At 53.6% G+C, this 22,792-nt stretch overlaps 1 protein-coding gene across 4 annotated transcripts; it reads right to left on the bottom strand.

The window, feature by feature from the left end:
• Positions 1-2,288: 2,288 nt before the first annotated feature.
• Positions 2,289-22,560, bottom strand: WDR55 (WD repeat domain 55). Of its 4 annotated transcripts, none has more exons than XM_027821655.3 (10): positions 16,593-18,769; positions 14,803-15,370; positions 9,944-10,003; positions 8,908-9,050; positions 7,686-7,786; positions 6,836-6,923; positions 5,758-5,937; positions 5,247-5,346; positions 4,747-4,916; positions 2,289-3,819 (listed from the first exon to the last, which is right to left on the bottom strand). In XM_027821655.3, exons 2-10 carry the CDS (start codon positions 14,818-14,820, stop codon positions 3,498-3,500), a joined length of 1,182 nt encoding a protein of 393 aa, XP_027677456.2. In that variant the 5' UTR covers positions 14,821-15,370; positions 16,593-18,769; the 3' UTR covers positions 2,289-3,497. The 4 variants fall into 4 exon arrangements, with proteins under 4 accessions (XP_027677456.2, XP_037762863.1, XP_037762864.1 ...); XM_037906935.2 differs by having other exon boundaries at positions 14,743-15,370; positions 16,593-16,651; XM_037906936.2 differs by lacking the exon at positions 16,593-18,769 and adding an exon at positions 13,302-13,350.
• Between the last annotated feature and the right edge of the window lie 232 nt (positions 22,561-22,792).

The raw sequence follows: 22,792 nt of genomic DNA, 5'->3' as shown, positions 1-22,792 counted from the left end.
TTTTTAACCCTCTTATGCTCACAGATTTGACATGAATTTGCCAGATAGTTTTAGCCTGTAAATTTTTTGTTGGCCTGATTCACCAGGGGATTTAGGTGCCATTCACACCATAGAAGGGGATGGTGGAGCTGGTACCCTTACCCACACCATATAATCTCTAGCCCAGAGGCTAGCATGCTCCCCTGTAATGTGGGAGACCCAGGTTCAACTCCGTGCTCTGGACTGAGGCTATTTGTTTGTGGATCTCTCCCAATCTCTCCTTTGAAGCTGTTCCACTTTGGGTAAAATGCCTGAATAGTCATTAGAGCAGCATACAAATGTGAGAATGACTCTACTGCCCAATGGCTAGAGCACTCACTTGGGAGACTGAGGTTCCAGACCCCAGCCCTCTACTCTGAAGAATAATCAATCACCTACACAAAGTGGAACAGCTTCTGCAGGAGAGACTGAGAGCACCTCACGCCAATAGCCTGGGGTTAGGGCAGGCACTGGGAAGGAAGGAGACCTGTGTTCAGAGCCCTGGCCCAGAGCAAGGATTCAGACCTGGGTCTCCCAAATCCCAGCTGAGTGCCTATCTGCTGGGCTGACATGTTTAAGGGTGGCAGGGACAGCAGTGCCTCCTCCGCTGGCCATTTTATGACTCTAGCCCTTTACAAATACAAAAAACAAAAAAAAACACCATTTTGTTCACCCTGAACCAGACTTTTTCAAATTACCAACAATTCTGCTAGGGCTGGCGAGGGCAGGCAGGCTGGGAAGCTGGCAGTCTAACGGTAGCTTGGTGTCAGAGGGGGAGGAGGAAAAGGAAGCAGAGGAGGGAAGACAGGCAGGGGTGGGCCAGTACATCCTTCCTATAACCTCAACTGCATGAAGTCCCTCTTGTATCCCAGACAATGGCACGTTCTCTTCCACGCCTCCCCAGCGACTACACATAGTGAAGAGCTTAGCAAGGATCCATCCGTTCCCCAGATCCCCGGTGCTCAGCTCCCAGCTCCTCCACAAATGCCATATAAAGGGATATACTCCAGCACCAGCCCAAATTAGTCCTGTGCCACTTTCTGCCCATTTAAAAAGCAACACAGGTAAAAAGAAACTCCCTGAACTCAGGGTCTGGCTCGCTGCTGCCTGAATTGCTCCCTTCCAGGACGCTTAGAAGGGCAGGGCTGTCTCCAGAGGGGCACAGGTTAGCCAGCTCCAGCCCCTCCACAAGAGGCTCTCATTCCTGGTGGTGAGAAGCCAGGAGGCCTCATTTCCTGTCTTGATAGGGGAACCTGGTGCCACAAGGCTGCCTCAGACATCTCAAGACCAGGAGAGAGCTGCCTTCATCACAGCAACAGCACTAGCTTGCCTGCAGCTGCTCTCTTCTTAGGGCAAGAGACCTAACCTCACAGGCTTCCAGCTCTCCCCTTCACACCTCCCCAGCCAAAGGCAGAAACCGCTCTTCTTAGGGCTAAATGGGCCCCATAGTTGCCCTCAACTTTTGTACAGATGGGGCAGCCCCAGAGCATGAGGCCACCGCTTCTTGGGTTTCCAGAAGCACACAGGGGCATAGGCAACCCCTGACCCGCTCATACAGATCAGATGCACATGTGGTAAAATCTCAGCTCCTGTCTCCAGGGCCACACTAGGTCGCTGATCTGGGCTCTAGGGCAACCCCCCACCAAGCTGCTCTTCGGTAACACAGACAGCCTGGCACCAGCCAAAGGGGTCCTGGGAAAACCATTATCCTGAATAGAGGCCTGCAGTGGCTCTGCATGCAGGAATGGAAGCTGACACTGAATTGGGTGCAACAGCCAGACACCTGGGCCCACCACACTCCTCCTTACCTGGGGCTTCTCTGCATGTCCCCTGCCCCTGTTGACAACCAGCCCCATAGGCTGTCAACCTGAGTAAGGAATGTCAGGCCAGCCCCCTCAGTCAGGAGAGCCAAGATAATTTCTGCTGTGTCTTTTGGTCGCTCCCTCAGCTTGTACGTCAAATCTGAATCTTAGAGGCCAGAGGTGAAAGGCCTTGTAACTTACTGGGCCACATCCCTGTCCCCACGCCTTCCGACTGCACTACAAAACTCCTGCTCCCGATCTCTGCCAATCCACTCCCCCATTTAAGGAGACACATGCAGAAAGCAGCACGCACTCTCCCAGTCAGCAGATGCCATAACAGTAGCAGTGTGATGGTCAGTCACACACACTCTCACTGTTAGAACATACTGGCAGTACTAATCTAATAGCAAACTCTGCTGGATTATCACATACACCCCAAACCCGTCATGTAAAGTGATCCCGGCCAGCTTGGGACACAGGCTTCCTGGTGGTTTATTCACATACAAATTTACAATGGGAATCAGTTACTCTCCTGAGACAGGCAGCACTGGGCCCTGCACTGTAGCTTGTCCAAGTTTCTTGTCTACATGAATCTTCCCAGCTTGGAGAGAAGCTGGTGCAACTGGCTGTTGTTTTTCTTGAAGACACCTTTAAAGGGAGGAGAAGTTGTGAGGGTGGCTGGGGAGAGCCTGGCCTGTCAGAAATACAGCTGGCAACAGTGCCCATATTGCCCAGACCAGCAAAGGGGCTCTGAGCTCAGTATTTTGTAGCAAACTTCAAGAAGCCAGGGAGGGGGTTGGTGTGAAACATGGCTGGCAGCCGGGGGGATTCTTCTTCCCATTCCCCTCCCTGTCCCACATCTCATTACTACAGGTGCCTAAGCAGCAGTTCTGAGAAAGTGGCTTTCGGCATCTCGGGTGACACAGGAGCAACGGGGAACCCTCTGCTGTGTAATCCCACAAGCGGCACTCAGAGCTCAGGCACCTGCTTCAGACAAGCACAGCCAGATGCTCTAGGGCCCTGGCCCAGTGCTCCATGCAGAGGAGACTGGAATACACATTGTTCTCTGCATTTCCCATGCTCCAGAGGCTGCAGGGATTCTTTGGTACACAAAGGAGTTTGGAGAGAGCTCCTGGAGCACAGACCACCACATTCACCTCTAGGCTCCTGCCAACCAGCAGGGCTGGGGAAGGAATTCAGGACTCAGCCCTGGTCCCATAAAGCAGCTGGTGCTCGTGAGAGCTCACAAGGGAAGGGCTGGGGCAGAGGGTGGAGAGGGGTCTGAGGTAGGTTTTTTCCTCTTGGAGAGAGAAAACTGGAGACACTCCTTTCCCATCAGGAGAGTTGCTTCTTTCCAAACAAAGCCTGGTCATCCCAGCTGGCAGGAGGTTCCAGCCCCTCTCCCAATAAGACCTCTATCGGCCTTTAATGAGGAATGCAGAGAGGGATGTTGCGCCTTGTCAACTCAGCTGCACCAAGGGCCCTGCTAGCACTCTGGCCTGCAAGAACACTCCCAAATGAGCCAGTCCTCTATGGGGAAATAAGCTCGGCCTCCAGCTGCTTCCACAACACAGTGAGTATGCATCCTTCCCATGGCTGCAGAATCTGCTGGCTTCATAGTCCATGTCTCTACGGAGCTTTCTGGCCATGGAATCTCCCAGAGGCCACTGGGCTCCATCAGTTACTGTCACTGCTGTCGCTCTCCTCCTCCTGCTCCTCCTTCGGGGCCTCTGCCTCCTCTCTCATGTCGGCAAAGAAGTCCTCTCTGCCGCCCAAGGCTTTGCAGCTCAGGGCCTTCAGCTGCCCACTCTTCTTCCTCTTCCGGTAATCATCCACCACCATGGAGCGGAGTGATGAGATGTCCCAGAACTTCACCTTCTGGTCGTGGCCACTGCTGGCCAGCAGCTGACCAGTGTGGGACTTGGCCAGCTGTTCAATGGGCTCCCCCAGGTGCTGCCCAACGCTGCCTATCACCCGATTAGGTAAGATATTCACCGCCCTGGAACAAGAACAGAAGCTTGATTAATGGAGGGCCAGCTGTGCAGTAACTATGCGTGGTACTCCAGCCAACCCACCCACCAAAAGGAGGTGTTCTGGGGCACTAAGATTAGAAAACTATAATATAGGGCCAATTGTCCAGTAACCTTGTATGCTACCCCATCACTACCTACCAGATGGGGGTCCTCTGGGATCCTGAGAGCTTACAAAAGGGAAAGTGCCAACTGGTTTAAACCCCAAATTCAGGGCTTAGTAAGCAAGCTCAGAAGATCCATCTCCAAGGAGATGGATCCTCACTTCACTGTCAGGAATTAATGTAATGAATCCAAATCCAGCAGCAACAGCTGGGGGGAGCTGAATGCCAGAACCCAGGAAGGAAAATGCACTGAGAACAGGAGCACCCAGAATGAAACACACAGTGGGAACAGCCCTGAACACACAGTGAGGCCAGCCTGGGGTTTTGATTTCTTCCAGTTTAATTGTCTCCATGGCGTTAGCAGCACAGCTCCCAAGAGTTCCCACCTACAGCCCTTTCATGGAGGCACCCAGAAGGATCCAACCCAATAGGCTGTCTGAAGTCCATCCCCCAGCATCAGGGCAGGAGCTTCCCTTGCAGTACCTCTGCCAGGGCTTTGCCCTGTCTGCTTGTAATGTGCCCTACCGATGGGGCTCCCACCTCTTCCCTTAGTAGATTATTTCACGAGTGCATTTGCCTTTGGCAAATATCTCCTGATATTTTGCCTACCTCAATTCTACCCCAGTACTCCTACCCCCTTGGCCCTTCTCCCCCCACTTTCCCTGCTATTCACACCCTGTAGATCCTCCGAGCAGAAGTTCATCCCGTTCTCCTAGCCCCGCTAGCAGAAACAAGGCAGGCAGCCCCCTTTTCCCAGCCTCCCTGACAGGAGCCAGCACTGGGCTCTCTCACCTGATGACTCCATCGATGGAACCCGTGCAAAGGACATTCTCCGTGACGGGGACCATGCAGTCGACGGACTCGGCCTTCACTGCAAAGCGGTCGCTCGTGGCACCAAAACCGTCCCAGTTGAAGAGATAAATGGTCCCCTCGCTAGAGCCACACACCACTTTCTTCCCCCTCTGGACAAGAAGTGAATGAGGCGGAGCTGAAAAAGCAGCAGCTCAGGACAGGACCCTCCCCTCCCCACATGGGCTCTCTAGCAGGAAGTGCTCAGTCAGGGGCCGATAGCACAGGGAGCAAGGGACAGAATGGGCTCCTTTCCTCTTAGTCAAAGGAGTCCACATGTTTAACTCAGCAGGGTCCTTCGAGCTCATGGCTGAACATTAAAGGGCACTGGGGTGCCCACCGCTACCCATGTCTGGGACAGCTCAGTGCTGAGGCAGGGAAGCCTGGCTCCGTATTGCTACTCCCACATGAAGGACAGTCACAGGTGGCCTGTGAGCTCCTACCTTCATCAGCGCGATGGACGTCAGGTCTCCACTCTGAGGCTCTGAGAGCAGCTCAAAGCGCCGTCTCTTGATGTTGAAGACACCCATGGTTCCATCACCGCTGTGGGAACCAAAGTGGTACATTGCACTCACTTAAACATGGGATTCCTCACTTCCTGTCCTGGCAAGCGTTACCTGTATACCTCCCAGAGGTGGCTGCATACTTCAGAGAGAGGGTATAAGTGATCCCCCATTTGGGATCATCCAGGATGAGAAGCACAACAAACTCCAGTGATTACAGAGGGTCTGGGGTCAGACAGAGGGTCTGGGGCCATGGGGATAACAGCACTTACCCCCTCCTTCGAGGGCGGAGACAACTGTGCCATCTGCATTAAATAAGCAGAACCAACAAGGTGCGAAAAAACCTGCTCTCCCCCTAGGGGAGCTGCTCTCAGACCCCCCGGAGCAGGCTTTGCTACCTGATTTGCCCACAGGCACCCCCGGCGCACGTGGCTGAGGAGCCCAACATCACCTGGTGGTGAGCAGGAGCTTCTTGTTCTCATCTATGGCCATGCTGCTGATGTACTCCTCATGCTGCCGCATCTCCATGATGTCTGTGCCTTTGCGGAGGTCCCACACCTTCAGCATCCCACCATCATCCCCCGTGGCAAAGAGGTGGTCATCTATCACCAGCAGGCTGTTCAGGGCCGAGCTGTGGAGACCCCTCACTCCAGTCACCAGCAGCATCGGGGACTGTGAGAATCTTTCTAGCTGAGGCAGCCCTGTGAGATGCTCCCTGCTGTGGCAAGGACTGGAGACACCTAAGAGAGCCATCTGCCATTCAAAGGCCCTGTCAGGGAGGTTTGACTAGATGGCGGCTCTAGCCACAGTACCGAGCACAGGTGGAATCTGGGGGAGTGGGAAGTTTGGCACCCCCAGCACGCTGGGTGCTCCTAGGGTGAGGGAACATGGAAGGAGCCCATCTTCAGGCAGTGGAGAGCTCCCTGAAAGTTCTCAACCCTCTCAAGGGGGCCATCTGGAGAGGGCAGCGCCTCCCATCAGCGTGTGTGGGGGAGGAAGGAATCGGCTCCCTCCAGAGCTAGTTCCTGAAGCCCGACTCAGCCAGAGGGGACACTAGAGGGTGACTGGTGGCCATCTGGACGCAGCAGGCAGCCACTACAGTTCTGGCCCCATGGCTGGCTCCAGGGTTTTGGTCATTTGGCATGCTCTTTGCCCCAGCGTCCCACCTGAGTCTTTGACAGCCCCACCATGCAGGGCAGCCTTAGGGCAGATTTCCCTGCTCCCCATCCCACACATGGCCCAGCCAGCACCGAGCAGCAGTCAGCGTCAGGGATGGACACGATGGGCAAGAGAGAGTGCATGGGAGACCAGCTCCCTGCCAAGGGGAGCAGCCAGCTTTAATGGAAACATGAGCCAAAGGACACTCAGGGAGGAACCACTCTCCTGCTCTAGGGACCTTGGGCAGCCAGTTCCCAAGATGCCCTTGCTGGGCTGGGCTGGGCAGGGCAGGGCAGGGCAGGGCAGGGCAGGGCAGGGCAGGGCAGGGCAGGAGGGTTGCGTGGGACTAGGAATCCCCTATAGACACATACCTGTGAGCCTTGGAGAAGCGTGTCACCAGCCGGCCCTCCTCCACGTTCAGGATGTGGATGGATTTATCCTTGGACACAGTGAAGAGCTCTGGCAACAAGACACACAGTATACATTCGGCACCCCCAGCCCATTCAGCAACCGGAGCAGCAGGAGTGACACCGAGTTACTCAACTCCAGTGCCCATGTCCTGTGCTTATCCCTCACCAGCAACATTCCCGCAGGATTACTGTTACTCCTGGGCTCTGTGATCATGAAGCCAGCCAGGATCCAGTGTAGCGCAGTGTGCTAGGGTGCAGAAACACTGCAGCAGAATGGGACTTCTGAGCTACAGGGAGGAAACCCTTGGCAGTCTGGTGAGGGAGGAGAAAGAGCAGCATGGGAGAGCCTGGGAGCTCTGCCCCCGCCACACCTCTCAGATTTCTAGTCTCCACAGTACGGACTGAATGAATGGCTCTGAACAGTCACTGTGCATCAGTCAAGCAGCCCCTGCCCCGCCTCTCTACACTTCCCCTGTGCTCCCCAGGCTCTCTGGATCCCTCACTCCCAGGCACAGCTGATTGCAGGGGGATCTTATCCCCAGGCTGGGAGCTCAGCACATTTCCTGAGCCAACCACAGCTCGGCCTGCTCAGCAATTGGCTGAGAGACTTCTAAACAAACCCCAGCAAACTCCTCAAACTGTTGCACGGCTGTGACCCAGAGAGGCTCAGCAGCCCCCCTTCCAGGGTGCAAGGAGAAGGGCTGCCACCCAGAAGACAGAAAGGCATCCTCCTTGCTAGCTTGACCTCCACCCAGTGAGTTTGCACAGGTCACTACAATGGTGTGAGAAAGCCGAGGGGAGGTGCACTCACTGTGTCCATCGTGGGAAAAGGACACTTCCCGGCAGGATTTCAGGTGATGTCCTGAGGACCAGAGCTCCCGGTTCCCACCCTCCAGGCAAGAGTACGAATACCTGAAACAAAAGCATGTGTGTTAAGGGGACACCAGTGAGAAGCTGCTCCCTGTCTTGCCCTTCCAGCTGAGGAGCACAGCTTTTGGGCATGGAAGGACCATTCAGATCCAAAGTTAGGGGCTCCTGGTGCAGGAATGGGGAGGTGTGTGTCCAGAGGGGGCTTTCATGGTGCAGGACTGGAGAAAAGAGGGATGTGCCATGTCCAGATTGCTGGGGCATTGCCAGCCCCCAGGGGTGGAAGGGAAACAGGAGTCAGGTTTGAGGAGCTGGATTCACATGGAAGAAAGAAGATCCCGGTGGAGCAGGAGCCCCAGCTGTGTGATGGGAAAGGAACAGGTAGCATCTCAGCATCAAGGTTCAGCTCCCTGATAGTGAGCGCTGGGAAGCAGGGGTCTCCCTTTGTGGAACTGGGGACTCCCCACAGCTAGTAGGAGAACAATCTTCAAACCAATGGGATAGTGAGGGACTGGGAACATGCCGGGCGGGTTCCCCAGAAATCTAATCTAATGCCTTCCAAGGCGGGTCACTAGAGAGGCACCATTACAGCTGGGAGAAATGGCAGGTGCAGTGAGAGGCAGAGACCTTGCGCTATACCTGTGTGAGTGCAAGACAGATTTGTGGCAGCCAAATGGAGAAATGCCAGCCAAGAACCTGTTCCCAGGCTAAGCCCTGGGCGGAGGAAGGACGATGTGTCCCCAGCTACAGCATCCCAAATGCAATGCTCCAATACTGAAAGCAGCTTTGCCCAGCCTCAATCTTCCTCTGCAGAGATAAGTGGGTTCTTCAAGCCAGATTACACTTGGAGCATGGAAAAAACCACCTCTAAACACACATCACTCTCCACAGGAAACCTCTCCCCAAACCCACGGCTTCTGCTGGCACCATCACCTCCAGCAGCTGAGCCTGGCTCCTATCGACAGTGGTGGGGTAGAGCTGGATGGGCCATGGGGTCACGGACCCCTACCCACAGTTTTCACCCCATAGGGGCCCTTCTCTCTCGGTCTCCTGGGCAGTGCTGACCCCTGGGGGTTTCCTTGCAACTCCCTGGTTGTACTGCCTGTTGCTAGGGCCTGTTGCTGATTATCTACACAGTGCTCTTCTCTCTGATAGATCCAACTCACACATAGACATCGCCGTCCACATCGCCGGCTGCAAGGATGTCCTGGCTGGGGTGGAAGGCAATGGTGTTGGCAGCAGCTTCAAAGGAGATGTCCTCTGGGGTGTCTCGGAGCCTGGGCTCCAGCTCCTCCTGCTCCAGATCTGCCTTTGTGGGGTAGAGAGACATGAGCTAGATGGGGGGGTGGGGGACTACGGCCTGCGGGCTGGATCCAGCCCCTCAGGGCTTTGCATCTGGCCCGTGGGCTTGCCACCCCCATGGCGCTGTGGGCCCCACTCCACTCCAGGAAGCGGCCAGCACCACGTCCCTGTGGCCCCTGGGGGATGGAGGGCTCCATGCACTGCCCTTGCCTGTGGGTACCTCCCCTGAAGCTCCCATTGGCCGGGAACAGGGAACTGCAGCCCATGAGAGCTTCGGGGGAGGTACCCACAGGCAAGGGCAGCACACTCAGCCCTCTGCCCCCCCCCCCCACCCAGGGGCCACAGGGACGTGGTGCCAGCCGCTTCCCGGAACAGAGGCGTGGGGCCAGGGCCAGGGCAGGCAGGGAGGGAGGGAGCCTGTCCTGGCCCCAGTGCACGCTGTTGCCACCCCAGAGCCGCTCCAGGTAAGCGGCACCGGGCTGGAGCCCGGACCCCGATCCCCTCATGCACCCCAACTCCCTGCCCTGAGACCCCTGCCTATACCCCAACCCCCTGCCACACCCAACACCCCTCCTGCATCCCAACCCCCTGCCCTGAGCCCCTTCCTGCACCCCGCACTCCCTCCCACACACCAACCCCCTGCCCCAGCCCTACATTCATAGCCCTGCATGCAATTTCCCCACTCAGATGTGGCCCTCGGGCCAAAAAGTTTGCCCACCCCTGAGCTAGATGGTCAGCCAAGGAGCCACCGAGGCGCTCAATTCCACTCTCCCCTATATGCACACAGGGGCTGCTAGCAGGGCCTACGATCCCACACTACTGAACTCTCCCCACATACAAGGGGACACCAGCAGAGCTCTCCACTGCCCATCCAACATGCACCCAAAGGGGGGAGCCCACCTGCATATGCCCTGCATCTTCCTCCTCCTGCACGGCTGCCTCCAGCTCCTGAGACGTTCCCTAGGTGGAAGGAGAAAGAGACCATCAGATTTAAGTGGGGGAAGGTGCATCCTGGTGAGCAGGTTGCCAGAGCTGCCTCCAATCAGCTACAACCAAGGGAACACATTCAAGGCAAATGGACCCACTCCAGCCCCAGCAAGAAATGTCCCCTGGGGCCAGGACTCAGGAGATGCTACTGTGACAGATATGACTATTTCCTTCTATAGCCTGGAAAAATCCCATTGAATTAAGTATCTTTCGAGTCCACTGTATCAAACATAAAGGTTACGTGTTATCAAGGATTGTATGTGACCTCGCTGGGGGGAGATGGGATGTGAGTTAGGAACTTCAAATTACTATACTGAATAATAAGCCCAGAATGAGCTTTTGGACACAGTGTCAAGTGGGGGAATCTCCAGGGGAGGAAAATGCAAATTCTCATCTCTAGTTATGCAAAAGCCCTCTGGAGCTATATCCTGAGAAGAGGATGATTGTCTACTGCTTATCTGTTTCCAGAATCTGAAGATCAAAGGCCCAGGCTGTACAAAGGAAAGACTAACCTATTCACGGATGTACTTGTTCTGAGCTGAAGCTGTTATGAATAAGGCCCTACCAAATTCACAGCAATGAAAAAACATGTCACGGACTGTGAAATCGGGTCTCCCCCTGTGATATCTGGTCTTTTGTGTGCTTTTACCCTATAATATACATGTTTCATGGGGGAGGCCAGCATTTATCAAATTGGGGGGTTATCAAAAAGGGAGTTGCAGGGGGGTTGCAAGGTTATTTTAGGGGGATCGTGATATTGCCACCCTTACTTCTGTGCTGCCTTCAGAACTGGGCAGCCAGAGTCTAGTGGCTGTTGGTTGGGCACCCAGCTCTGAAGGAAGCACCCTGCCAGCGGCAGTGCAGAAGTAAGGGTGGCAATGCCAGACCATGCTCCACCCTTACTTCTGCACTGCTGCCTGCAGAGCTGGTTGGCTGGAGAGTGGCGGCTGCTGACTGAGGGCCCAGCTTTGCAGACAGCAGCGCAGAAGTAAGGGTGGCAATATCATACCATGCCATTCTTACTTCTGTGCTGCTGCTGATGGCGGCTCTGCCTTCAGAGCCGGGCTCCTGGCCACAGCCACCGCTCTCCAAATCTGAAGGCAGCGCCGCCGCCAGCAGCAGCGCAGAAGTGCGGGTAGAAGTACCACAACCCCCCACACAATAACCTTGCGACTCCTCACAGCTCCTTTTTGGGTCAGGACCCCTACAATTACAACACCATGAAATTTCAGATTTAAATAGTAAATTTCATGATTTCAGCTATTTTTAAAATCCTTTGACTGTGAAATTGACCAAAATGGACCATGAATTTGGTAGGGCCCTAGTTATGAACTTGTAGCCACAGAAAAATCCCTTTGTGGGCTTTGAAGGACTGACTTCACCAGAGCCCTTGTTGGAGTGAGAGGGTGATCTCTGGAAAGCTTATTAGCAGGCTTTGTTTTAACGTTTTCTCTGTAATGCTTTCACCTTCAGAATAAATGTGCTTGCTTAGAAAGAGTTGTGGGGTAACTTGTAACTGTGCACAATTACACTGTTTAAAGCTTCTGAAGAGGGAGAGCAAAGTGCAGCCACTGGCCTGTCCAGGCTGCCCGGCTTGCTGGGAATAACACAGTGTAGGTAAGTATCAGAGGGGTAGCCATGTTAGTCTGGATCTGTAAAAGCGGCAAAGAGTCCTGTGGCACCTCATAGACTAACAGATGTACTGGAGCATAAGCTTTTGTGGGTGAATTCACCCACAAAAGTTTATGCTCCAATACGTCTGTTAGTCTATGAGGTGCCACAGGACTCTTTGCCGCTTTTACAGTGTAGGTAGGGAACTGTGCAGCCAAGAAAAACCCCAGTCAGGAGGGAGTGAGACCCATGCCTCCACCCAGCAGAGGGGTAATACAGGTGCAGTTGCCTTGAACTATAACAGCTGCTCCCCTCACAGCAGGTCAAAGGGAAGACAAAATGTCCCTGAGTCCTCCATGGGGCACAAAGAGAAGGGCAGGACTACTGGGCTCCATTGAGGAACAAGAGTTGCTGCTAAGGACCCGCAAGGGATGGGAAAGGAACACCTACTGTTTAAAAAAATGGAATCAGTTAACACAGCCCTTCTCCTGCAGTGTGGACAGAGCCTTAGGCCTGGTCTACACACTGAAATTGGACTGGTTTAACTAAATCTGTGTAAAAACCAGTTTAGTTAAATGAGTGAAAGTCCCTGTAAATCAATACATGTGTGTCCGCAAAGGAGTTTGCTGTGGTGTAACTGAATCAGTTTAAAAACACATCTTTGGTTAGACCAGTGCAAGTTCGTGTGTAGCCACGGTTGAAGAGGTGAATGTACTGAATCAAAGAGTGCAGACAGACAATGCCAGCAAAGCCAGATATGATGCAAGCAGGTCAGGGCCCCAGGTATAAGGGGGACAAACTAATTGCTGTAGAATCATGCTCAGGAATCTCGGCACTCCTTTTAGAAACAACACAAACATCTACTACAGGACAGGCCCAACAAAGAAAATAACAGAATGCCACTAGCCATCACCTTCAGCCCCCAACTAAAACCTCTCCAACGCATCATCAAGGATCTACAACCTATCCTGAAGAACGACCTATCACTCTCACAGATCTTGGGAGACAGGCCAGTCCTTGCTTACAGACAGCCCCCCATCCTGAAGCAAATACTCACCAGCAACCACACAACAGAACCACTAACCCAGGAACCAATCCTTGCAACAAAGCCCGTTGCCAACTGTGTCCACATATCTATTCAGGGGACACCATCATAGGGCCTAATCACATCAGCCACACTATCAGAGGCTCGTTCACCTGCACATCCACCAATGTGATATATGCCATCATGTGCCAGCAATGCCCCTCTGCCACATACATTGGTCAAACTGGACAGTCTCTACGTAAAAGAATAAATGGACACAAATCAGACATCAAGAATTGTAACATTCAAAAACCAGTCGGAGAACACTTCAATCTCTTTGGTCACTCGATTACAGACCTAAAAGTTGCAATTCTTCCACAAAAAAAACTTCAAAAACAGACTCCAACGAGAGACTGCTGAATTGGAATTAATTTGCAAACAGGATACAATTAACTTAGGCTTGAATAAAGACTGGGAGTGGATGGGTCATTACACAAAGTAAAACTATTTCCCCATGTTTATTCCCCCTTGTTCCTCAGACGTTCTTGTCAACTGCTGGAAATGGTCCACCTTGACTATCACTACAAAAGGTGTCCCCCCCCCCCCCCCCCAGCTCTCCTGCTGGCAATAGCTCACCTTAAGTGATCACGCTCATTACAGTTTTCAGAGTAGCAGCCGTGTTAGTCTGTAACCGCAAAAAGAAAAGGAGGACTTGTGGCACCTTAGAGACTAACAAATTTATTTGAGCATAAGCTTTCGTGAGCTACAGCTCACTTCATCGGATGCATTCGTTACAGTGTGTATGGTAACACCCATTATTTCATGTTCTCTATGTATATAAATCTCCCCACTGTATTTTCCACTGAATGCATCCGATGAAGTGAGCTGTAGCTCACGAAAGCTCATGCTCAAATAAATTTGTTAGTCTCTAAGGTGCCACAAGTACTCCTTTTCTTTTAACACAAACAAGCTATCAAGTCTTAGCACTGATGCCTGTGAAAAAAACCTTTCAAGTGCAACCCAAACATTAACACATAGGCAGATCCACCCAGGCCTATAGGCAGCTGGTAACAAGAGTTCTCAGTTTAATCCCATTCATCTCAATGGGCCATTAAATCTGGAGGCTAATGATATTTAAAATACAAACTCTAGTAGCTACTACATAAGAATTACCATACTGGGTCAGACCAAAGAGCCCAGCTAGCCCAGTATCCTGTCTTCCCACAGTGGCCAATGCCAGGTGCTTCAGAGGGAATGAACTGAACAGGTAATCACCAAGTGATCCATCCCGTCGCCCATTCTCAGCTTCTGGCAAACATCCTGGCTAATAGCCATTGACGGACCTATCCTCCATGAATTTATCTAATTCTTTTTTGAACCCTGTTATAATCTTGGTCTTCACAACACCCTCTGGCAAGGAGTTCCACAGGTTGACTGTGCGTTGTGTGAAGAAATACTTCCTACTGTTTGTTTTAAACCTGTTGCCTATTAATTTCATTGGGTGACCCCTAGTTCTTGTGATATGAGAAGGAGTAAATAACACTTCCTTATTTATTTTCTCTGCACCTGTCATGATTTTATGGACCTCTATCAGATCCCCCCCTTTGTCATCTCTTTTCCAAACTGACAAGTCCCAGTTTTTTAATCTCTCCTCAGCTGAAAGCTGCTCCATGCCCCTCATCATTTTAACTCCTCTGCTGAGCGCGTGGGTAGGAACATCGGGCTAAACCTCTTGCCCCCGAGTGCGGGGACAGGCCTGTCCTGGGGCCGGGAGCCGATGGCCGGGTTTGCTGAACCGGGAAATGCGGGATTCAAACCTCCCTTCCCCGCGCCAAAGCAGGGAAGGGAAAGAAAAGTTTCCTCCCGTTACTCCTGCCTCCCGGGCCCCGCCAGCAGCTTCCCTCTCTCAGGCGGCTGCAGCCCCGGGGGTCGATCCGCAGCCCCGCGCACGCGGGGGCAGCCCAAGAAACCCGCGGCCGGACCGGGACACGTAGGCCGCTGGCTGGCCGCGGGGAGAACAGGGTCCCGCGAGGCGGGCGGGGCAGGGCGCATTTCCTCCCCCCCAAAAAACCGCTACCGGCTCGGGTCCTGACGCAGTGGCCGGCTCGCTCTGATCGAGGAATCGACTCGCGCTCACCTCTCTGGGCGCCACCATCTCGGCATGGAACGGTCCTGGCAGGGAAGGAGTGGATGCGTTCCAGTCAGGCGCTTGCGCTAGGCGCCGGGTTAGCCTTTCCTCTTCCAGGACCCGCCTCGGGGAGGGCAATTTAAACGGTTTATGACGTTTATCCTCTCGCTTGTCCTTTGCATGGTCACGCCCGGCTGAGAACTCTTAGGGCCTGCAGGCGGATCTGCCTAGTGGGCCGGCTCTAGCTCAGCGGTTACTTCTTGACTTGAACCGCCAGCCCCTCCGGGGGTTCGAGACCCGCGGGCGCTAATCGGCCTTTTGCCCCTCCCCGAGCCGACTTTACCCCTGCGCGCGCGGAACATTGCCCCGCCGGGCCGGGACTCAGCGCTAATTGCTCGAGCCTTGAGCGCTCGAACAGGCGTTGCTCCCATTGCTCCCCCCACGCTCGGTTTGGGGAAGGGGGCCTTCAGCGCCATTGGCGGGGGAGGGATGGCTCCAGTTTTGGGGAGCGGCTGGGGTGCGCTGTAGACTGCGGAGGTGGGACGAGTCCAGCTACGAGAAGGAGCAGCGCCGTAGCCTGGGGAGAGGAGGCGAGACGATTCAGTTTGGGAGAGGGGGAGCGGTCATTTGGGGAAGGGGGCAAGATGGGTTCAATTTGGAGGAGGGAGAAGGAGCATCGTTGTCTGGGGGAAGGGGCCAGTTTGGGGGAGTGGGCAGGGGTGCCATAGTCTGGGGGGGTTTCCAGTTTGGGGGAGTCTGGGGAGGGTGATGGGACGGGTCGTGTTTGGAGCGGGGAGTGGGTGCTGTCGTGTGGAGAGGGGAGTGGGATGCGTTCAGCTTGGGGGAGAGTAGGTGGAGTGCCATCTTCTGGGGAGGGGGGCAGGCCGAGTCCAGTTTGGGGAAGGGGGCAGGGGGTGCTGTTATCTGGAGGGGCGGTGGGACAGGTTCAGTTTGGAGGAGGGGGGGGGCACCGTCGTCTGGGGATGGGGATGGGGATGGGATGGTTCCAGTTTGGGAGGGGTTGGAGGTGCCACATCATCTGGGGGTGGGAGAGCGCCGTTTTCTGGGGCAGGGGCATGGGACGGGCAAAGTGGGGAGGGGGCCTTTGGCACCATTGTCTGGGCAGGAGGGAGGTATGGGTCCAGTTTGGAGGAGGGGGCAGGGGGTGCTGTTGTTTGGGGAATGGGGCAGGATGGGTCCAGTTTGGGGCAGGGAGTGGGGGGCACCATCATCTGGGGAGGGGGCGGGATGGGCTCAATTTGGGGGAAGGGGCCTTCAGTGACATTGTCTGAGGAGGGGGGTGGCACAGGTCCAGTTTGGGGTAGGGAGTGGGGGCGCAGTCCTCTGGGGAGGGGGCAGGATGGGTCTAGTTTGGGGGAGGGCCAGGACGGGTCCAGTTTGCAGGAGGGGTAGGCAGGGCACAGTCATTTGGTGCGGGGGGTGGGACGTGTCCAGATTGGGGTGGGGGGCGTCATCATTGTCGTCTGGGGAGGGGGGCGGTAGGGATCCAGTTTGTGGGAGTGGTGGTCGGGGTGCAATCAGCTGGGGAGGGGGCAGGACGGTGCCATCATCTGGGGAGGGGGCGTCGGATGGGTCCATTTTGTGGGAGGGCACGGAGGGCGCCATCATCTGTGGAGTGGAGCGGGATGGATCCAGTTTGGTGGAGGGGGCAGGGGCACTGTCATCTGGGGAGTGGGGCAGGACGTTGTCTCAGAGTCATTAGGGCGATGCTCTGGAACTACTCCATATAAGGCCAGTCAAGACTCTGGTGTAGCATGTCGGCAGGGCAAGAAGCTTACACCGCTTTCACCTTCCTGGATCTGACCTCGGAGCATTCAGCATCCCCTTCCACACCGTGTGCTTCCCGCAGCGAGTCCACCCAGGCGGGGCTCCTGGGGAAGCCAGAGGGCCCTGCACCCCAACTCTGCAGTCAGACGTGACTCTCAGCCAGTGTAAAACAGAAGGTTTTTTAGTCGACAGGAACACAGCATAGAACAGAATTTGTTAGCACAGAAATCAGTGACTGTCAGCCAAGTCCATCTTGGGGAGTCCTGGGCCAGAAGCCGTGGACTCCCCCTCTTACAGTCCCCACAAGCAAACTGCCAGCTTCCAGCAACCTGACCTCAGACACCCCTGAGTCATCGTGGATAGTTCTCTGAAGACGTCCAGGCAGTGTGCAGGGGCAGTCAAAAAAGTTAACAGGATGTTAGGAATCAATAAAAAAGGGATAGAGAATACTTGTTCCCATAATATAAGAACTAGGGGCCATCAAATGAAATTAATGGGTAGCAGGTTTAAAACAAATAAAAGGAAGTTTTTCTTCACACAGCGCACAGGCAACCTGTGGAACTCCTTGCCTGAGGAGGTTGTGAAGGCTAGGACTATAACAGGGTTTAAAAGAGAACTAGATAAATTCATGGGGGTTAAGTCCATTAACCTTAGCCAAGATGGGTAAGGAATGGTGTCCCTAGCCTCTGTCAAAGGGTGGAGATGGATGGCAGGAGAGAGATCACTTGATCATCACCTGTTAGGTTCACTCCCTCTGGGGCACCTGGCATTGGCCACAGTCAGTAGACAGGATAGTGGGCTGGATGGACCTTTGGTCTGACCCAGTGTGGCTATTCTTCTGTTCTTATGTTGCCCTCCTCCTTGTCTTTGTCTTGCTTCCCGGGCAAAGAGTCAGCTGGTCATCACCTGGTGCATCCCCCTCCTGGGTCTCAGGTTACAAAGGGCATCAGTCATAGCATACATGCAGACAGCTGGAACAGCCTCACCTGCCCCAGAGGTCTCAGCCAAAGTGACACACCCCTATTCCTACCACCCAGGTATTGGTGCAGCACACAGGGAAACTGAGGTACACATTATTCATGCAAAACAGAAAAACTCACATAGTCTCAACAGTAAGACTCACATACAACGTAACAAGGATAACCCCCCACTTCCTCACAGAAGGTTCCATTTTGGGGAGGGCGCAGGGGTGCCATTTTCTGGGGAGGGAGGCAGGATTTGTCCAATTTGGGGGCAGGGGGCGGGACAGATCCAGTTTGGGGGAAGATGCCGGGGGCAGTGTTGCCTGGGGAGAGGGGTGGGACAGGTTGAGTTTGGGGGAGGGGCAGGGGACGCCATCGTCTGGGGAGGAGGCTGGGATGGGTCTAGTTGGGTCAGGGGGCACCGTCGTTTGGGGAGGGGAGCAGGACATGTCCAGTTTGGGGCATGGGGGGTGCCATCGTCTGGGGATGGGGGCAGGACAGGTTGAGTTTGGGGGAGGGGGAGGCAGGATGGGTCAAGTTTGGGGAGAGGGCTGGGGACGCCATAATCTGGGAAGAGGGGTGGGATTAGTCCATTTTGGGGCAGGGGGGTGCTGTCGTCTGAGGAGGGGGCAAAATGTGTCCAGTATGGTTAGGGGGGCAACGTTGTCTGGGGAGGTAGGAGGGGCAAGTCCAGTTTAGGGGAGTGGCGGGGGGGTGCCATAGTCTGGGGAGGGGAGGCAGATGCGTCCAGTCTGGGGTAGGGGGTGCCCTCCTCTGGGGAGGGGAAGGACGGATCCAATTTGGGGTGGTGGGGTGCCGTCATCTGGGGGGGCAGGGCGGGTCCAGTTTTGGGGGATGGTATTGTTGTCTGTGGAGGGGGAGGGATTGGTCCAGTTTGAGGGAGGGGGCAGGGGCACCGTAGTCTGGAGAGGGGGGTGGGATGGGTCTGTTGGGATATTTTAGGGTTAAGTATTGCAATAAGCTGCTAGTGCGCTGACATGGCATTAGGGGACAAAGGCAAAAGTGGGCAGTTTATTTCTTTGTTTAATAAATAAATTGCCATATTTGACCCTTCCCTGTTGCTTGTAAGGATAGATAAGGATGCAGCTGCAGGAGAAATGTAGTTGTCAAATAAATGCCCTTTGTGTGAAAGAAGGAAAAGAAATGTTATCTCCCCCTCCCTTCCTTTCCCAGCTACATAAACAAGCCCTGGTTTATGGCCCCTTCCTCCCTCCCCTGAGAACTGCTCAAGGCCCTTCCTCCCTCCCTCCCCTAAGAACAGCTGAGTCAGGAAATTTGTAGCAACAGATTGTTGCAAAGAAATGTATCTTCAAGGTAAAAATGCCTGTATGACAGGTAATGCTGTGAATAATAGAAACACCCACTGGTAGTAAACCCACCCTATCTATTACTTAATAAAGATTTTGGGGGTGTTGTAACGGATGTAGGCATGTACATACTAACCTAAGCAAAAAAGAGTGCACTGTAACTAATCCAGTGCTTACTTGACAATTGGGTCAAGGGGAACAAATACCGCAGTAAAGGATTCCATCTACTCAATCCGCCTCTGGGTCAACCTTCTCCTTCTTCTAACAGTGTCCAGTTTCGGGGGGCGGTGCTGTTGTCTGGGGAGGAGGAAGGGACAGGTCTAGTTTGGGGGAGTGGGTAAGGGGGCACCGTTGTCTGTGGGGGGGGCGGGCCGGTACAATTTGGGGGAGGAGGTGGGGCACTCCATCGTCTGGGGAGGGGGGAAGGATGGGTCCAGTTTGGGGGAAGGGCAGGGAGCAGGACGGGTCCAATTTTCAGGAGGGGCAGGTGGGGCGCAGTCATCTGGGGAGAGGGGCAGGACAGCACTGTCGTTGTCTGGTGAGGGGTGCAGGATGTGTCCAGATTGCAGTGGGGTGCGTTGTCATCCTCTGGGGAGGGGGGCGGGAAGGGTCCAGTTTGCAGGAGGTGACGGGGGAGCCATCATCTATGGAGGGGGGCAGGACAGGTCCATTTTATGGGAGGGAGCAGGGGCGCTGTCATCTGGGGAAGGGAGCGGGACAGGTCCAGTTTGAGGGAGGAGAGGGGATGGGGTTGGGATTGGTCCAGTTTGCGGCAGGGGTGGGCGGGGCACAGTCATATGGGGAGAGGGGCGGGACAGTCAGAGGTGAGGAGACGGGATGGGGAATAGGAGTGTTGCTCACTCCTGCTACATTTACTATTTCTGAGGTTACTGGAAGGGAAGGGAAATCACCCGTGCGGAGGGTGGACCGCGAGGCACCGATATCTAGCAGGCAAGAGGTAGGGGTGCCATTAATTATACAGATGGCAGTATACAGTTTACATATGGTCCTGATTGGTTTAAAGGGACAAGTGGAGCGATGATGTTACCCATCTCCTGGCTATCCTAACAGTTTTGAGGGCACAGAGGAACAGGGGAAGAATATTGCGGTGCAAGGGCAGGATTGATAGGTTGGTTAAAGCGATTGGGACAATTACTTTTCCAATGGCCCACCTGTCCACAACGGTAACAGGCATCATTGCCTTGCTCCTGAGTAGGGGAATGGTGGGGACCTCTGTTGGGTCTCCCTCCTCTTCCTCTTAATGGACGGTTGCTGTGGGGTTTCAGTATATTTTGGATCTGGAGGGTCATTAATTTAGTTTCAATGTCATCCTTTTTCTTTTCTAATTGACGGTAGTAATGCTGGGCAACTGCCAGAATTTTGTCTGGGTTTTTTCCTTCCCAATCTATGGTACTAATTTTTAATTGGTCTCTCAATCACAGATTGAGTCCTTGGACAAAAGCGGCCACTGTGGCTTGTTTAGCATCTTCCTCTGCATTATTTATGCCAGAATATTTCTTGAAAACCTGCTTAATGTGCTGCATATAATCAGCAGGGTTTTCTCCTTTATTTTGTTTACAAGCACTAATTTTAGTTTAATCTGCCTTTTTTGGGCAGATTTTGAGAACTGCATCCGGCAGGTTGTTCCTGTCTCTGTTTAAGTTCCTATTATGGCCTGGGTCATCGCTGAGCCACTGGACCTCTTTTAGGAGGTGATCTAATGTTTCCCTGGGCAGGACTCCTCTTAGGAGTTGATTTAAATCTGCCCAGTTAGGGTTGTAACAGCTTATGACTGTTCTAAATTCTTCTTGAAATTTGATGGGGTCTTCCCTTATTTTAGGAAATTTTTTAATCAAATTATACAGATTTGTGGGAGACCAAGGGGCGTTGCTTGAACCAAATTATCAACCTGGGCTTGGGAGCTGGCACAAGGTGAACGCTGTTTCATGATGGGGAGACGGGGGCTGAGAGCTAAACGTGAGGGGCCTCTGGGATCATAACTTCTGTTGTCTAGTATTCCTTGCTGGCGGTCCAGATGAACTTTCCGGCAGTTCGTCTATGTATTGGACTGAGTCTGCTAGGGTAGTGATTGGTCTCCCTGTGGGATATGAGGGCAACTCTGGGGAAGAGGGTGAAGTAGATGCTGACATTGGTGTTACTGCTTGGAGCGAGGGTCCCTGGATTGTGGAGTCAGCCTCCAGATTGTAGTCTGGTGGAGGCATGTGGGGTCCTCTGCCCTCCCCATTTGTTCCGCCCTGCATGGATGGACCTGCACCTGCCTGTCTAGGTGATGTAGGGGCAGTCAGCTGTCTACATGCTAAGTATAAATCTATAAGATCTGTGGATGGGGCCGATGGGTTTTTCTGAAGGGGCCTTGAAGGGTAAAGGGGTATTTGCTGGGCAGCCGGGGTTTGGGAAAGAGTTAATTTCTCCTTTGCCTCTTTTAATTGTGTTTTAAGTTTCTCCTGGGAGACCTTGAGACTCCTCATTTGAGATTCACTGCGCCATTTTTCTGTTTCCCCATACTAATTGAAATATGCATCAAACTGACCTTGTCCGACATTATTGGCAAGAAGCGCGCTTCTGAGGTGCACAGTCTTGTCAAGGTCGAAACTTCCCTCTAAGGGAAACTGTAATTTCGGATCATCCCTGGTATACCAATTCCATTTCTCTAAAAACTTGCAAGTGAAAGGCTTATAATTTGTGTACATGTAGTAAGCCGGTGTGGCTTTTGGCGGGATGGTGATCCTTTTTGACTCACCGGCCCACATTTGTACCTAGGGAGAGGGGAATCCTCTTGGATCCTCCAGCCCCCAGTACTTCACCTGGTGAGAGGGGAATCCTTTTTTGATTTACTGGCCCTCAGTACTTAACTTAATTCACTCATTACACTCACACAGGGAAGGTTTTGTTTAGGGTCTCCATGACTGTCTTCGGCTGGTGCCGCATACTCTGTCGCTTCAGGCGAGGTGATCAGACCAGTCAATGGCTTGTCAAGCCGCCTTCGGGGCAGGAACTAGAGACAGGGGAGGAAAGAGGGTATGGAAACAGACCATCCGAGGACGGAAGGGATGGGATCACACACTCCTAGACCCAGAAAGGTCCCTCGCAGGTCATGCCATGCAGAGGGAAACTGCCGAGGTCAGGGCATTTATCGCGATGCCCGCTAGATGGAGTCACAGGGCTTGCTTTAGAGACACCTCTGACTTTGCAGGGCGCTCTGGGCATCTTCCTGTGACTGACACTCACACCGGTCTACCAACCTTTACTTTCACACTGGCACATAGATCCAGGTCTATCCACGACCTGCCCAGCCACAACCAGTGGCTCTTCCCAGGGAAACCAAACCTGGATGGGACTCTAACCCACCCCAAGGGCGTCAGGCGTGTCTGGCAGCAAAAAGTCCGGATAGAGCGTACAGCTCACCCAAGCCCAGAGCCTACGAGCTGTTCTCCACCAGAAACCCAATATAGAGATTTCAAAAGGTCTCTTACCTTTCTGATGGGCCCGGGATCTGGTGGGGAACAGCTCGCGGTCCTCCGGCTCTCGGGGGTCGCCGTCTATAATAGTCACGGCACCAAGATTGTAGTGGAAAAATTAACCACGCGTTGTGTTTGGATCAGAACCAAGCCTGAGGCCCTCTTTATTTAAGTATGCGCATACAGAGAGAGTTAGCCGGAGCTGCTCTGCCGTGAACAGAAAATACAGGAGCTTATATAGCTGAAAACCACAATCTGTTAAGCACATTTCCTTCAATAGCATTTTTCTTATTTGCCATATAGTGCAAGCTTCAACGGTAGCTTTGCCTTATTTGGAATATAGCAAAACAAGGTTTTTTTACCTGTTATTGACAGGTGCTTCTTTTGTGGTTAACGGTCTTTTCTAACTTCTAGTGGTTGTGGTTACATTTTTAAGCTGAGC

This window comes from Chelonia mydas, chromosome 8 (genome assembly GCF_015237465.2).
Source record: "Chelonia mydas isolate rCheMyd1 chromosome 8, rCheMyd1.pri.v2, whole genome shotgun sequence".
Classification (NCBI taxonomy): domain Eukaryota; kingdom Metazoa; phylum Chordata; order Testudines; family Cheloniidae; genus Chelonia; species Chelonia mydas.
This window is presented reverse-complemented; position numbering and strand designations above follow the sequence as displayed.

Coding starts and splice junctions, on each gene's coding strand:
- WDR55 (XM_037906935.2), bottom strand. CDS start 14,820: ATGGTGGCGCCCAGAGAGGTGAGCGCGAGTCGATTCCTCGATCAGAGC. Junction 10,004..14,742: donor CTGCGTCAGGACCCGAGCCG/GTAGCGGTTTTT, acceptor CCTTCCACCTAG/GGAACGTCTCAGGAGCTGGA. Junction 3,820..4,746: donor TCCATCGATGGAGTCATCAG/GTGAGAGAGCCC, acceptor TTCTTGTTCCAG/GGCGGTGAATATCTTACCTA.